This window comes from Stegastes partitus, unplaced genomic scaffold, assembly GCF_000690725.1.
Source record: "Stegastes partitus isolate 25-593 unplaced genomic scaffold, Stegastes_partitus-1.0.2 Scaffold265, whole genome shotgun sequence".
NCBI lineage: Eukaryota > Metazoa > Chordata > Actinopteri > Pomacentridae > Stegastes > Stegastes partitus.
The window spans coordinates 579,533-594,359 of record NW_007577996.1 but is presented as its reverse complement, the minus strand read 5'-3'; the positions used below and the strand labels follow the sequence as shown (position 1 = coordinate 594,359).

General features: G+C 40.6%; 1 protein-coding gene across 5 annotated transcripts in view; it reads right to left on the bottom strand.

Moving 5' to 3' along the window:
* Positions 1–14,827, bottom strand: part of LOC103357640 (misshapen-like kinase 1) — a 76,791-nt gene that overhangs the window by 26,594 nt on the left and 35,370 nt on the right. The window contains exons 14-19 of one of the 5 annotated variants that reach the window (XM_008282272.1): positions 13,850–13,984; positions 9,887–9,952; positions 3,669–4,001; positions 2,220–2,354; positions 1,976–2,113; positions 383–453 (exon numbers count right to left, since the gene is read on the bottom strand). In XM_008282272.1, the coding sequence (XP_008280494.1) occupies positions 383–453; positions 1,976–2,113; positions 2,220–2,354; positions 3,669–4,001; positions 9,887–9,952; positions 13,850–13,984 (878 nt within the window). The remainder of the gene's footprint in view (positions 1–382; positions 454–1,975; positions 2,114–2,219; positions 2,355–3,668; positions 4,002–9,886; positions 9,953–13,849; positions 13,985–14,827) is intronic. The other 4 variants (XM_008282273.1, XM_008282276.1, XM_008282274.1 and 1 more) reach the window with 4 other exon arrangements.

Below are 14,827 nucleotides of genomic sequence, written 5' to 3'. Positions count from 1 at the left end.
AGTTTAATCAAGCATCATGTGGATTTAGTAAATGATGATCTTATTTAGAGTAAAATAAATGAGAGAGCAGTGTTTTTTTAGAGTGGTGCTACATGTGATTCACACTTTGTCACCAGATCACCAGCTTCCTTGAGTGCTCAGTCAGCTCCACCCCATGTCTGATTGCAAAAAAAACAAGATGGCGACGGCCAAATGCAAAACCTGTGGCTTTAAAACAGCAGTCCACATATAAAGCCATGTTCACTATGTCCATATTTTACATGCAGTGTAAGGTTACCGAACATAAACCCTCATGTTTCTTGTTTAATTCTGGCATCAACTTTGTACCAAAGCATTGACTCTTGAGCTGCCCTGGAGTGTAACTCATGCCGTGCTGCTCTACCTTGAAGCTGCCCGCTTGTGTCCCATCACCAGTTCTCGACAGTAAAACTTTGAGGTAGTGCGTTCTGGAACCTGAAAGACACAAAAGAAACTCGGTTTAACAGACTGAATAATAACGTACAAGGACCACAATCTCAGTTCTTCATTGCTTGTTTCAGTTTTCACTCACATAAAGGGCTCTTTACAAGGATCTTACATCGAGCCAAACAGAGTTCAGCTATGACAGGAAGGTTTATTTACAGTGCTTGAAAGGCTGTAGGGCACAGCGCAATAAAATCTTTAATAACCCATAGGGAGATATTTATTACAGAGAATCTAATGAGACCATTTGGCGTTGCTCCTTCTGAACATTTCATTGTTACTTCTCTAAACGCATCAAAACTGTGTCCAAATCGTACAGTTAGTGTAGAAATATAATGAGTCAGGGGTGTTTCTCAATCTCTTCTGGCCTATTTTAACACCAATTGTGAAATTAATACAAGATTGAACAATTCAAGTTTTGCAAGCTATTGTTTTTTTTTCCAACTCAAAATCTTCAACATCTGATTCTTCTTTAACTCTCAGTCCTACCAGCCAGCTGGTAACCTTTTGACCTCGCATCTCCTGGGTCACATGACTCAGTCGCAGAGAGGAAGACACACCCGGCAGAGCAGGAAGAGAGCTGTGGGAATACCAACCATCTTTCTGACAAGTTGCCCACATCCTGCCTACAGCTCCCCATGAACACACCCACAGCCAGCTGGGTGTCTGCCGCTTGCTGTCGACTACCGTGTTGCACACATCATGAAGCTTTTTTTCTTTTTTTTTTTGAAGAGATCATTACTAACCCTAAGAAGGGATTTGTAAAAAAGCCCTCGAAGCTTTAGCATATTCAGTTTATTTGAATTCAGACAGATGTAAAGAAAAACGCCTGGCTTCGCTGTGTCACAGTTTTGTTGATCCCCTTACATTTTCACTGCCACCCCGTTGGTTTAAGCTTCTTTCACCACACTGCAAGAGAGAGTTATTAACTGCTCTATCGACTCCATATGGCCTCCTGTTAGCACGACAACACAACACGGCAGAGAGACAGCTTTATTGGGCTCCCCTCCTCTCTTTGTAGTAGTTATTAGTTGTTTTATCAACTCCATATGGTGTTCTGTTGGTAAACACACCTAACAGCACATTGTCTTTGTAAAACGCTTAGCAGGGGAGCTGTGGTGTTAGCAGGAGAGAGCAGATGAACGATGTGTTTTTGAGGCGTGTTTGGGACAAATGTGCTATTAGTTAGGGGCACTTGGTGGCAGATCTTGAGGTAAGACACACACTTTCCCCACACCCACAGTGTACCAGCCTCGTGCTGTGTGCACCACTTCCTCAGCCTGGTATGACCAGAATACAAGATGCTCGGCACACACATTATGCCAATGCTCATGTGATGCAGGCTGCACCCCGTGATGGGCATGACAATAACAACAACTTCCTCTTTTGATGGCAGGCAACAAAACAAAATAGACATCAGTTCAATCTATGCCTCATTTATGTCAGTCACCGAACCTGCTGGGGCTGTAACCTAATGCGTTATTCAGGAGCTAAGAGAACAGACGATACTCACTTTAGGTGGAGTCTCCACAGAGTCCCAGAAGACACTGTCGGTTGGGGACAGGGGGGAGAATGGGGACAAAGGCGAGAGGGCCATGTCTGACATGGAGCTGCTGTGGTGGGCATCCCGACTGGAGCGAAGGTTAGCATTCTGGGGGGAAAACAAAGAAGGTAGTTCATGGATAGAAAGTAGAATTTACACTTTCAAGTGACTGTGGTTGCAAAATAGTGTGCAGGTGTGATGTGAGTGTGTATACCTGACTGAAGTGAGCTCTCTGCATGGCTGGTGTACAAGGACTGGAGCTGCTTCCAGAGCCCAGCCTCGAGTGCATCTGGCTGGGCAGGCCGGCAGCCAAGAGCAACCTGGCTAAGTTTGATTCCTGAACGTCCATCTGCAACGTGAAACACACATAAGACGGACTCATCTCTGTCTATGAGAGTGTTTAACTACATATAGACTGACTTTGTCTTCTATTTAGGGTAATCTAGATTAGGTTAGAGTGAAGATTAGGATCTTAATTTTCTGCTGAAACTGGTTTGAAAGCTGCAATTTGTGATGCTTTTGAATTGTATTCTCTTACACTGGGAATCATTTCTATTCTTTTAGTCCACCACATTAATATCAATGAAAGGAGACTAGACGTCCTCTCTGTATATGAGCTGCACACTACATCAAACACGGATATGACAAACGAAACAGGTCCTAAATGATCCTAAAATTCTTCTTTAACTCACTTTAGATTTTTCCTGCAGTATCCTTTAACGTACTGAAGCATAATCGATGGGCAGTTCTAACAATGACACGGCATGCATGAGACTGTGATGCAGCTGTGACACATCACCTTTGGAAGCTTGCTATTTGCTTATTCAGCGTTTGAGATGGCGTGACTATAATCCTCATTTTATAACAACGTGTTACTTGTTGGCATATCAGTGTGGTATTCATTTCCCCTGCTAAAGACCCCACTGGATGTAAAACTTTCCTTTTTGCCAAAACTCACTTTTCTCACAGATGCCACTTCCTACATCAGCATCTGTCTCGTGCATAAACCTGTTTTGTCAAAAACTTCTATTGCAATTCATGAGAAAAAAACATATTACCACACAGTTTTCTCGAAAACCACAGTCGCCCTTCTGACGGCTGTTTGAACATGCGTGTTTCTGGAAATGACTGCTCGTGTTCCCTGTGTGGTTTAGATGCTGTGATAAGAATAGAGGGCAGAAAACCGCATGCTGTCACCCGGCACAAGCAGTCTGCATCTGCCACCGTGCATTTACATGAAAACATGTCTGAAGCGGATAAAATTATCACAGATTCACAGGAAAAGAAAAAAGAAAAAAAAACGTGTGAGTAGAATTGTTAGAGTTGTCACAATTAGGTCAACTAATAGAAAAGGTGTTGCTGGCAGGATGTTCACACAGATGAGTACCAAACTCTGCCTTTTCCTTTTCATCATCATGTTGGTTCGAACTGTGTCAGTTCTTACATTTTGGCTATTTTTCTCCAGATCTTGTTGACTTTTAGGTAAAAGAGGTCCATAAAGTCACGAAGTGGACAAATGGTGAGAAGGGAGGGAAACGGATGGAGTAAACCTGAGATTAGACTAAATAAAAGTGACGAAAAAGCAACACAGTAAGACGGACAGAAGGGCAAACAGTGTGGAAGTGACAGACGGTGCTGGACGGCGGAGGAAGGCGGGGTTTACCGCTGAGCGCGGGCTGTTTGCAGGGCGACTTGACGAGGCGGCAGCAGCAGCAGCAGCAGCGGCAGCGGCGGCAGGGTTCCCACTATTAGCTGTTAGCTTCTGGACAGTCGCCACAGGCGTCTCTCTCTGCCTCTGCCGCTCTCTGTCTCTGTGTCTGTGGTCGTGCTGCAGCGACAGGAGCTGGGTTTGGTCCTTGGGCAGGGTGCGGTGGGATCTCCTGCCCGCTGAGGGCTGCTGATGCTGGGCCAGAGGCTGGGGCTTGGCTTGCGGCTGTAGCGGAGGCTGGGAGTGCTGGGCCTTATGCTGAAGCAGCTGATTTGGAGCCACGGCTCTCTAAGTAGCAAACATGAAAAGCAGACAGACAAACTGACGGAGCCTGAAAGTGTTTTTGTGAAACAGGATACATGTGTACTGTGTTGTAGGGTAATAAAGTGGCATTTATATAGATTATAATGCTTCTGAGGGGATTTAAATTTAAGTCAGATACATGAGGAGACAGAGAAAAGCCTGAAAGCAAATTGTTGACAACAGCAACATTACCTGTTGAACTGTGTAAAGTCAGTGTTTAGTAAAGCTAATACTTATACAGAGTCATGGTTAGTCTTTCCCTTTTTTATCACTTTTCATAGATATAAGTTAGTATTTCTGTCACACACAGTCTCCTAATCTCTAAAGTGACAATTCATTTTTTAGAACTGATTTTACGTGCACATATTATTAACGTACGCCTCATTAAAATATTAAACAGCAAAATTTCACTTAATTGCCGACCGTGACGCGGAAGAATTACGTTAATTTGATTTCTTTGATTAAATTAACTCTTAGATTTTGAACAATAACACTGTTCAGAAGAAGCGCACTTCACTTGCATCATCTAATCTTGTTGATATGGTAGAACAGACTAATAATGAAATTGTACTTCAGAGGGAAACATCCCTTCAGATACAAACCACAGGGGACATCGATATCACAGCTTCCAGGGAGTCAAACTTTTTATATTGTTTAGGAAAACCGAAGGAGACGATGAGAGCTTTATCGACATGAACAGGTTTGATCCACTTAAGTGCAAACACGGTACAACAACTGACTGCACCACCATCAGGAGGCAACCCCAGTGAATGTAGTACATGAGTAAACAATTAATGATGCTGGAAAAAATGTTTTTATCTCAACAAAAGGACACTCACGGCCACAAGACATTGACAAGACGACCCACTGATAGGCCGCAGAAACCGCAGAAAGCAAACACTGGCTAGTTGTGACAAACATAAAAGCAGGAGCTGACTTGATGTGCGTGTTTGCTGTAAAACGTAGAGCCACATGTGAAAACGTTGGGCGAACAGCCTGGCAGCGAGGCTTGGACATATGACAGCATCTGGATTTGGCTCGCTGGCTTTTGGAATCTGATTAGCAAGCACAACCTTCTCCAGAGGAAATGCAATAAAAGCACAAATAAAAGAACCACAACTGTCATTTACACATCTCAAAGCTGATTTTCTTTGGGCTGCAGCTAAATCTGGTTTTTCAAACGGAGGCGACAGACATTTCATATTGGCTGGAAGATGAGTACGAAAAAAAGAAAAGAATGACAGACTTTTCATAGACGTTGGATTCGTCTCACTGTAAAATTAGTTCAGGTTTGTGTGGATCAGCACAAACTGTAGACTTGTAGACTTAGCCACATGTGTCAGCGATTCAGAATTGCAGATTGCACCTCATCATTCTGCTATTAGATATATAATCAGAGTAACAGACCAGAAGAGTCACACAGTGTAAGTATTGTAAGTATTGCATTACAGAAAAAGGCTTATTGAGGCAACTTTTTTTTAATCAGGACTGGATTAAGGCGATGTTTTGTACATGCCTGCATCAACTGTGACTCTTAAGTCTTTGGACACTACTTATCACTGCGCGTTAAGATTTATTACTGGTGATAATTATAATCACTATGAGCTGTATGCAAAGGCTGGATGGCTCGACCTCCCTCTGTGCTGTGATAGACACTGGGTTTTATTTATTTGTAAAGCTCTAACTGTTTTTTTTTTAAAAACTCCTTTACATTAGCTCACTACTGCCTTAAATTTGGCTTCTTACATCATACAAGCTTAAATGACTGGATTTTGCTGCAGGTGCTGTTTTTACTGAGTTTGGAAAATGTACTCACTGCACTCCTGGAACAACCTGCAGAACAACATAAAGCTGGACCCATTCTTATCCACAGGGACAATTTAGAGAGTTAATCTCATGATATTTTACTTCTAACTGTTCTTGTTTCAGTTAATTCATTTCTTTTTAAAACGCAATGATGTTTCATTATTTTACTAACTTTGCTTTTTCCCCACACGTTCTTAGCTATGTACCTACATCTTCTATATAAACTATATGTAGATACATGTATACATCAAGGAAGTTCACAGTCCAGTTCATCACAGCTTCTATACAGGCACTTAAAGATACTTCAAGATTCATGCTAACACTCCATGTACCACCATCAGTCTCTCCACCCAAGACTTTAACTTCCACATGCCAGATGCTTGAGATAAGATTTCTGTCAATGCTGCCATAGAAGGAAAACCAGATTTAATGCTGTTTTCTCCAGAATGGGAGACACGGAGTCAAAATACTCCACATAGTTTGGTAACCTTGTTCAGCTAAACTGCAACTCAGCCACGGTAACACTCCACATTAGCCATCTACAATTCACCATCCAAGTCATCCCTGAAGAAATGTGACTGGAATAATAACACCTAAAAGCGTTACTTGGTAACTTGTGCGATAATTAAGAATATGAGATTGTGACAAAGCAGAAACTGTGGATTAATGCGATCAAATACATAATCTGACATTAAACTCTGTTAAATTGTCCAATCAAGCGACACATTAAAACTGTAGAAACCATCATTATACATAAAATTACATTTATTTGTGTCCAGTTAAAAATAAAATGCAGAGCCTACAGTGGAAGCCCAGTGACGATAAACATCTCAGTGAGCAGGAAAATGTGATTTATAGTGTTCACAACTGAAACACATAAAACTGCCAGCATGAAACTGAACAACAACATTAAAATCTCACACAGATTAGAGTCAGTTGTCCCAAAAGAGAAAATGCTGTTTTGTCTTTTACTACTCACTATGGTTTACATACAAACTAATTCAAGATTAAATAAGAACTCTAACCAGATACCAACTAAACAAATCCACAGTCATCAAACCAGAGTATGATACAAGATCTAATTTAAGCAACATTGCATTTCAGAGAGGTTAATTCTACAAAATGAGGAGTAATGACCATTTGAAACATTATATAAAATCTAAATCCATGTTAAATCTGGCTAAATCCCTTTTTATTGAGTTACTGACACTCCTGTTCTTTTAATTTTAACCGAAAATATCTACACACTATGCAGTACAACTGTCATTACACGGCAGAATCACAACAACACAAAAGAAGGACAGAAGGTTGTGGGACTCGGGGAGGTAGTTAAGAAAAGAAGAGAAAGCGTTTGATGAATAGAGATGTGACGGCGAAATGTTTTGCAAATTTGTATGTGTGAATCCCCTATTGAGATTAAATGGCAACATTTTGAAAGAGAAAACCGGGATAAGTAAAGAGAGATGCTGAACATGAAAACGCTCCACGCTGCGAACGTGGAGGGAGGGATGGATGCAAAGAGGAAACGAGACAGAGGAGACATGCTGGGGAGAGAGGGACGGAGAGGAAAAGCGCTGAAACTAAAGTGATGGCACGCTGTGATCACCGTTGGCTTAGCAGCCTGTCGGCGCTGACGCTCGGCGTACGCTACAGAGTGTGTTGCTGTCGCCTCTGAATCTTTACTAAAGTCTCACACAAACGTGGAATTAAAAATCTCTCATCTTTTGCCATCTCCTTGATGGAGAACTTCAAAACGATGAACTTTCTCAGCCCTCCAGTCACTCACAGTACGACTAACTACTCAGTCTTTCTCCGTCATTTTCAGACATACAATTCAAACTGATTTGATTCAATTCTTATTTTTGCTTTAATGTACTTGAAATGGATAAAATAACAGGACTGCAACTGTATTGTACCATTACGCACAAACGCCAGATGCACTGTACTTATTGTATGTAAAGTAAAATACCTGTTCACAAGAGGCAACTTAAGCAAAAAAAGATAAAGATAAAAGAAAAATTATAAGTTTAAAGATACATTACAGTGAAGACAGAGGTGCGTTTACACACCTGCTACTGGCCAAACAGCCCAGTGCTAATTCAAGCATAGCTAACTTCTTATATTAATTTTTCATTCTACTAATTCAGATTTGGTTCAGTTGTGACCAAAAGCACAGAGGACATCCTCATCAGAAGAACACTCCAGAACACAGCGACGGGAGCAACTTGATGATTTCAAGTGCTGCAGTTTCCTCACACACAACAGATGTTTATGGTCTTAATGAATAAATGCATAAATCATCCTAATTTACTTAAGTGACAGATGAAGACATGATTCTATAGATTAGATTCTGTGGATAGTTTATTTTACAAATAATTTAATTTCAAACAAAAGGCTAAAAACATGTTCCCCTTTCAAATAACCTTGTTTATACGTGAGTGCATTTATATTTCTAGTGAAGCAACACACTGCCAATCATTACAGCAAGTCTTGATAAACCTCACAGTTAATTGCAGAGACATAAACATGTTAAATAGGGGTTATTGATTCTTAATTGCAATCATTTTAGGTGGCTATTTACAGACTGTGTGAGTGTCTCCTTTACAGTAATTCACCATATGTTTACAATCCAGGAGGCAAACTCATTAACTCAGCATTAAGCACTAACTAAGATCAGTGTGTCCGACAGAATAGTGACATTAGAGTGTAGCACAGGCCGACGTATTTGGACTTTTATGGCTTCATTTTCCTACAGCTGGCTACTGCATAATCATTTGAAGAGTCTGCAGGCGTGTTGGGTGTAAAACCAATGCTGTTTCTCTTTTAGTCACGCTTTAACACCTTTTGAAACATCAAAATTGAGTTGCATTTTTAATTCAGTGGGTAGAAGCTTTGCTCTTGAAACAGAGAAGGCTGATTATCACAATGAGGTTTCGTTCTTTGCAACACGACAACTCAGTGTCTTAAAACAAATCCATTTAGCTGGTAGAGAGCATGAACATAGCCATGTCTAGAGATGCTGATTCTTTATTTTATGGACAGATTGCCCATTACATCCTCAATGTAGCATCTGGTCCTTCAGTTGGGTTTTGTACTCAGGCTCTCCGTAGCATTGCAGGTGGACACCAACAACATTAGACCACAGAGGAGACTTTAAACTTTACCGATTTTGTGTTTTCTTCATATTGATTTGAATCAGATTTTGAGTTCTTGTGTATAAATAGAAATTAAAACGATTAAGGGAGCTAAAATCTAAGTGGAGCCTGCTAAACCCTCTCCCGTTTTATCTCTTGCTGCTCTGTACCTGCCCTCTCTTCATTCCTTTTATGTTCTATATGTCCACGTAACGAGCTGCTCTCTCGCTTTATCCAAACGATCTCTCTTGCATTTCCGTCTTTGGATCAAAGCATTCTGTTTTCAGCCTCGCAAAATTATTTCCTAAGCTCAAACGTGGGAGCATTTCTTCCTCAGAAGTGCCCACATCTCCAATAATTGATTAAACGTTTGATTCGTAAAATGTCAGAAAATACTGCAAAATGCCACTCACAAAGTCCCAAAGCTGCAGGTGACATTTTTGGAATGTGTTGTTCAGTCCAAAGCCAAAAGATATTAAGTTTACTATCGTTTTTTTTTTTCTTTAAAAAAACACTTTACTTTGTCAAGTCACAGAGACACTGTTTCTTGTAAAGACGACAGATGAAGTAGAGAATTAAGACATGGAGGAAAACACACAACAGTGTAGAAATGGTGAAAAGCAGGAGATGCAGACTACAAAAGTCAAAGACAGAAAGAAAGAAAGAAAGAAAGAAAGAAAGAAAGAAAGAAAGAAAGAAAGAAAGAAAGAAAGAATCATGTAATTCTGCTGATAGGTCAGCAGTTTCCACACAAGCCCACCTAACACGCTGCAGACTCCGTGCAGTGTGTTGTCACGGACCAAAACCATCATCAACATTAAGAATCAACCCACACGGAGAACATTTCAAAATAAATTCCACCTGCTCCCACTCGTATGAAAAATGGAGGATGACAAGTGAGTGAAAAAATACAGAGTGAAGGTTTGTTACCTGCTCTGCTGAGGAGTCCAGAGGCCTTACTGACACATCAGCACTCCGCTGTCTGCCTGTCTGGTCCTGTTCAACACACACACGTTCACACATCATATGAACCAACGACCACGTGACTGAATGAAGATATCTGCCACAACGTTTCACGAGTTTTAATTACGTTTTTTGTTTAACCACAGCAACATCTCACTGTAATTCAAACTCAAAAACCCCTCGAGTTCCACGTATTTGTGTTCTTGTAGGGGTATACAAGAATAGAAAAAGCACATACACAGACTTACTTTAATTAGGGTATACTAAGGTCTTAAGGAGAATTCTGAGAAGTGGGAACTAAAATATTCAGAGTGTGCAAGATGGCATGGTGCTTTTAGCCAGTACCCTCAACTCTAAATATTTTATGATGACCTCATTTTGAATATCTCCTGGAACAAGAAAAAAAAAAGTCTAAATAGCCCCAACTGGATATTTATTTATTTTTTTACATTTGCAATGGCTAATTTAATCTACTCTGTTTGAACAGTCGCAGTGATTGCACCGTCGCCTTTAAATTGAGTTTATTCGGCTTGGATCCAAAGGGTCACATTCAACAGAGCTTAAGCTGAAACGGCAGCTTAAACGTGATCGCCAAGCTTCCATGGCAAAGTCTGTGCAAACAAGCAGTAATCTAAGGTGAGCATTTGTACAGGTGATTGATCTACAAGTGAAAACAATGGCTGTGACTGTAAGGACATTAGTCTCAGCTCTTCTACAAACCAGTTTAAATTATGCCAGCTGGCCTGCAACAAACTAGCATGTAGTAACAAAAACCAAAGCCTGTGACAACAAGAAGGTACAGGGTTTACAGAGAGTACTGCAGGTGTGTATGGTCAACATTTGTTTCTCTGTCAATTAAAATACACCAACATTGTCTTCATGTAAAGGTCAGGATGTTCTGCCTTCTTCCAATAAAAGGTAACAGCAAACCGCAAAGTCACTCACGATACGCTTGAAGGTACTGGCGCAAGAATGTGGAGCAACTTTCATGATTAATCACTTTTTTATTGCCAATTGGGGTGTGGATTGTAAGTTAGACCTGAGCAAGAGCTTCATCAGTAGTCTAGGTTGTCTGTAACAGCCTGTGGAATGATTTTTAAGATAAGGAACAGCCGCAACACAAGCTAGCTTACAAACAACCAGCTCTGAACAAGGCTAACTCTGCCTCAGTCAAAAAACAAAAACATTTCATTAATGGAGGTTTGTCTGGTCAAATGGGAATGTGGCCAACATCAGGAGAAAACTAGGGTCAGCAGGACATTGGAATCAACGATGGATGAAGCATGAAAGAAACATAATGTTGGGTCTGGCTATGTGAGACTCAAGTTTGAGACTAAAGTGTATGTGAAGTCGCTGTTTAGGTCGATGACTAAGATGTTTGATTGGGCCTACCTACGGAGTGTGAGCATGCCTGACCATGAGCAACAGAACGCTGACTGCAGTTCACTGAACGGCTAATAAAAATATTTTTTCAATAGTTCACAGGAAACTTTTAAATCTGTGATGACACAACATCTCACCAAGGTAATGAAAACAATTTCAGTTAGTTTTGCAAGACAGTTCTTTTGCTTGAAACTTTCTCCTGGGAACAGTTTGCTGACAGTGCTTCTTTTCACCAACCCTGCCTACGTGTTGGAGTTACCCACTTTGACTACAGAAAGCTACTTGTGGCCTATGAGCAGTTCTACTGGTGCATGAGCTAATGTTGGCATACCAACATCCCTAAACGGACAACAGTAATATTTTAATGTTTAGCAGGTACTCTCTAATGTTTACCGTGTTTACTTTGCCTGTTATCATGCAAACATTTCTTAATTGGCAAGATAAACCCAAGGTACTAGAAAAAAATAGAAATACAAAACTTTGTGCAGATTCCCTCAGCGGATGTCGACATAATTGGCAGAGTAAATGAACACTTTGCTCTCCTGGTGCAACCAGATAAAAAGCCAGGATATCATCAAAATCAATAGGAAGGATCCTCTGGGTACCAAAGATATTCGTTTCAGTTTCATTGGCAAGCCATGAGACAGTCGAGAAGAGGGTTCAGTAAAAATGGATGTCTTACCCACATTTGTCAACCTTTAGGTGGTGGTATGAATAGAAAAATACTTTCATAATATCAATAGATAGTACTCTATTAATAGTATTTCAAGAACCTAACCATTGAACTGGCTGTCCAACTGAGTAACAAACTGGGTTTGTTTAAAGTATTGACTATGAGTTTTACTGTACCATAGAAGCAGGATTAGAGAGACTCTAGCTGCTTATCTTGTTCAGGGTTGCAGAAGCCTATCCCAGCATGCACCGGGAAAAAGGCAAGGTAGACCACTGACATATCTGTTAAAGGGAACTGACACTTCCTGCTCACTCAAGTGATAACAAAGCGGTTAAGGGAGGTTTTGCTTAACACAGTAGAGTTGTGTAATTGTATCCTTTATCGATCACTTTCCCCGTCTGGTGTAAAGATGCAAACCCTACAGTCACTTGGCCACTTCTCCATTCAAACCGCACTGACATACATAACGTGACGCTTGCCAAGTCAATCAATGTGGGCAAAGATTGGAGCCACGGCACCAGACGAGTTCTTCATCAATACAAGACATCACATCACACACTCACTGAACCTGTCACATAATTAAATGCAGATGCATTAAAACTTAATGAAGCATCAGATAGATTCATTACGCATGCTGAACTTAATGACTTTGAGGCAATCTGTGTAATCAGAATCTAATACGTACACATAGCTCCCTGCCACACACAAGCTTATAATATAACCAGACAGATATTAATAGCATTGAAATACAGTATCTTCTGCAGAAAAAAAAAATCAGCCCCTAATCTGCTCCGTGGTGTTAATATACACCTATTAGAATTCACTGGTGTGTGGAATAGATTCATTAAGTGTGCGCTGAAATTAATGACTAAAAAATGAATTTCTAAAATAGTAAAAAGAGCTTTGTATATAATGACTGAAATTGGTAAAGACACTTCACCCTGTCTCAGCATACTTTGTCAAAAGTGTGGATCTACACACATTAACACACACACAGTTACAGCTGCTGTGTAACACCACCTCACAGAAAAGTGATTTCTAATTTCTCATAGCTTTATGTGATGCTGTAAATTAAGTTTTAACAAGGTTAAAGATATTTTTACTGCAACTTTGTGAAAGTGAAAGAGCCCTTTCAAAAGAAAACTGCAGAAACGAAGCAAAACAAAGGATTTCTAAAACTTTTTCAATCTCCGGCTAATTTAGAAAACGTTTTAACTGCGCTGTGAAATGCTAATTTCTCATACATATATGGACCTCCGCTTTTATGTATATTTAATTCTTCAAGATGTCAGTCAAGCTTGAACCCTATACTGAAAGTGCTGTTTGATGTAAAACTTCCAAAAAATGAGAAGGCAGCACCCGTTTCTTGTATTATAACAGGCTTAAAGTTGATGGAAACGTGTCAACAGGTCACTTTCCATCTCATAGAGTTCCGTCTTCAACTCTTCATTATTAAAAACTTCACAGATCTGCCCTTAAAACACTCTCTTCTGGCCCGCTGCATCAAGGAGGGAATGTTTTTATCACCTGGGTGACAAAGGCTGACAAGTACAACCGCTACATCAGTGCAGTGTGCATCAAACACACCTTGAGCTTACAGAGTTTCTGAGGAAAACAAGCTGCATCAAATATGGATAGAGCCTAACACACACATACACACATACAGCAGCAGCAGCAACATAGTGTTTCATGCACTCACCTGCCACAAGGTATTTCTTCTGACAGGTAACTTGTATTTTCAGTAAATACAGACGTTACGCAACTTCGCTGAAAGATGTTTTATTCATTTGTATCTGAGGTCTAACTGTTCAGGGCAGTTTGGGTGCAAAGGTCAGATTTAAGGTATGCCAATGTTGTCAAAAGTTTGTCTTTACCTGTCTCCTGTCACTCCTCCTGTTTCTCTCATCCACTGAGATTCTGTTGTCATGGAGATCAGACTCCTCCCCGAGGAAGATCTCCTGAAGCTCCGCCCACTGGAAGGCGCAGTCAGACAGGTGCTGCCTCTGCTGCTGGAAACAGCAAAGTAAGCCAAATTAAAACAAAGTCAACACCATGTACATTCATATTAACTACATGAAGTGTCAGTGGTACATTTTGTATTTGTGACCAGAATGCGAACAATAATGACAATCTATATCGACAGGAAACCTTAAATCTTGCAGTGTGGTGCACTGAAAACATCCCAATGGTTAACGTTATTAAACCAAGGAACTGATATTTATATATAGTATGATACTTTTCATAAACCTGTCATGGCCATCACACATGTCCAGCTGGTAAAGAACGCTCTGAGCTTCTTGCTAACCTTTACAAAGGAGCAAACAGGAAACATCGTAACTGGAAGCAACAAACTGATATGGGACGTGCACTAATCAAGATAGGAGGCTCTGCAGCGGGTGAAGAAGAACATCATGTACCCATCAACAAGGCATCAGTGATGTCGGTGAGACACCAAACCACACCCAAAGACCAGCCCAACCACAGCCTGTTCACCCTGCTGCCCTCCAGGAAGTGACACTGAAGTATGTGCTGTTGAACCATCAGACTTTGAAGCAGTTTCTGTGAGTAGCACAAAGAGACTACATCTGTAATGTCCTCATACAGGCTTGTGTGCGTAACGATAATTAAACAGAATTTTGAATCTTATCTAACATTATGTATACATCTATAAGTACAGCTTGCAATCAAAGCTCCGCTCGTAGATCATTAGTTACACACACAGTTGCACCAGTTGCAGGAATGTGGGTTTGCACAACGCTTAGACAAATAACAGTTTCCAAGGTTGAAGGGCAGTTACAGTGGGTGGAGTAGTGATGTGACTCAGCAGGTGGAAAGCACCACTGAAGGGCTTC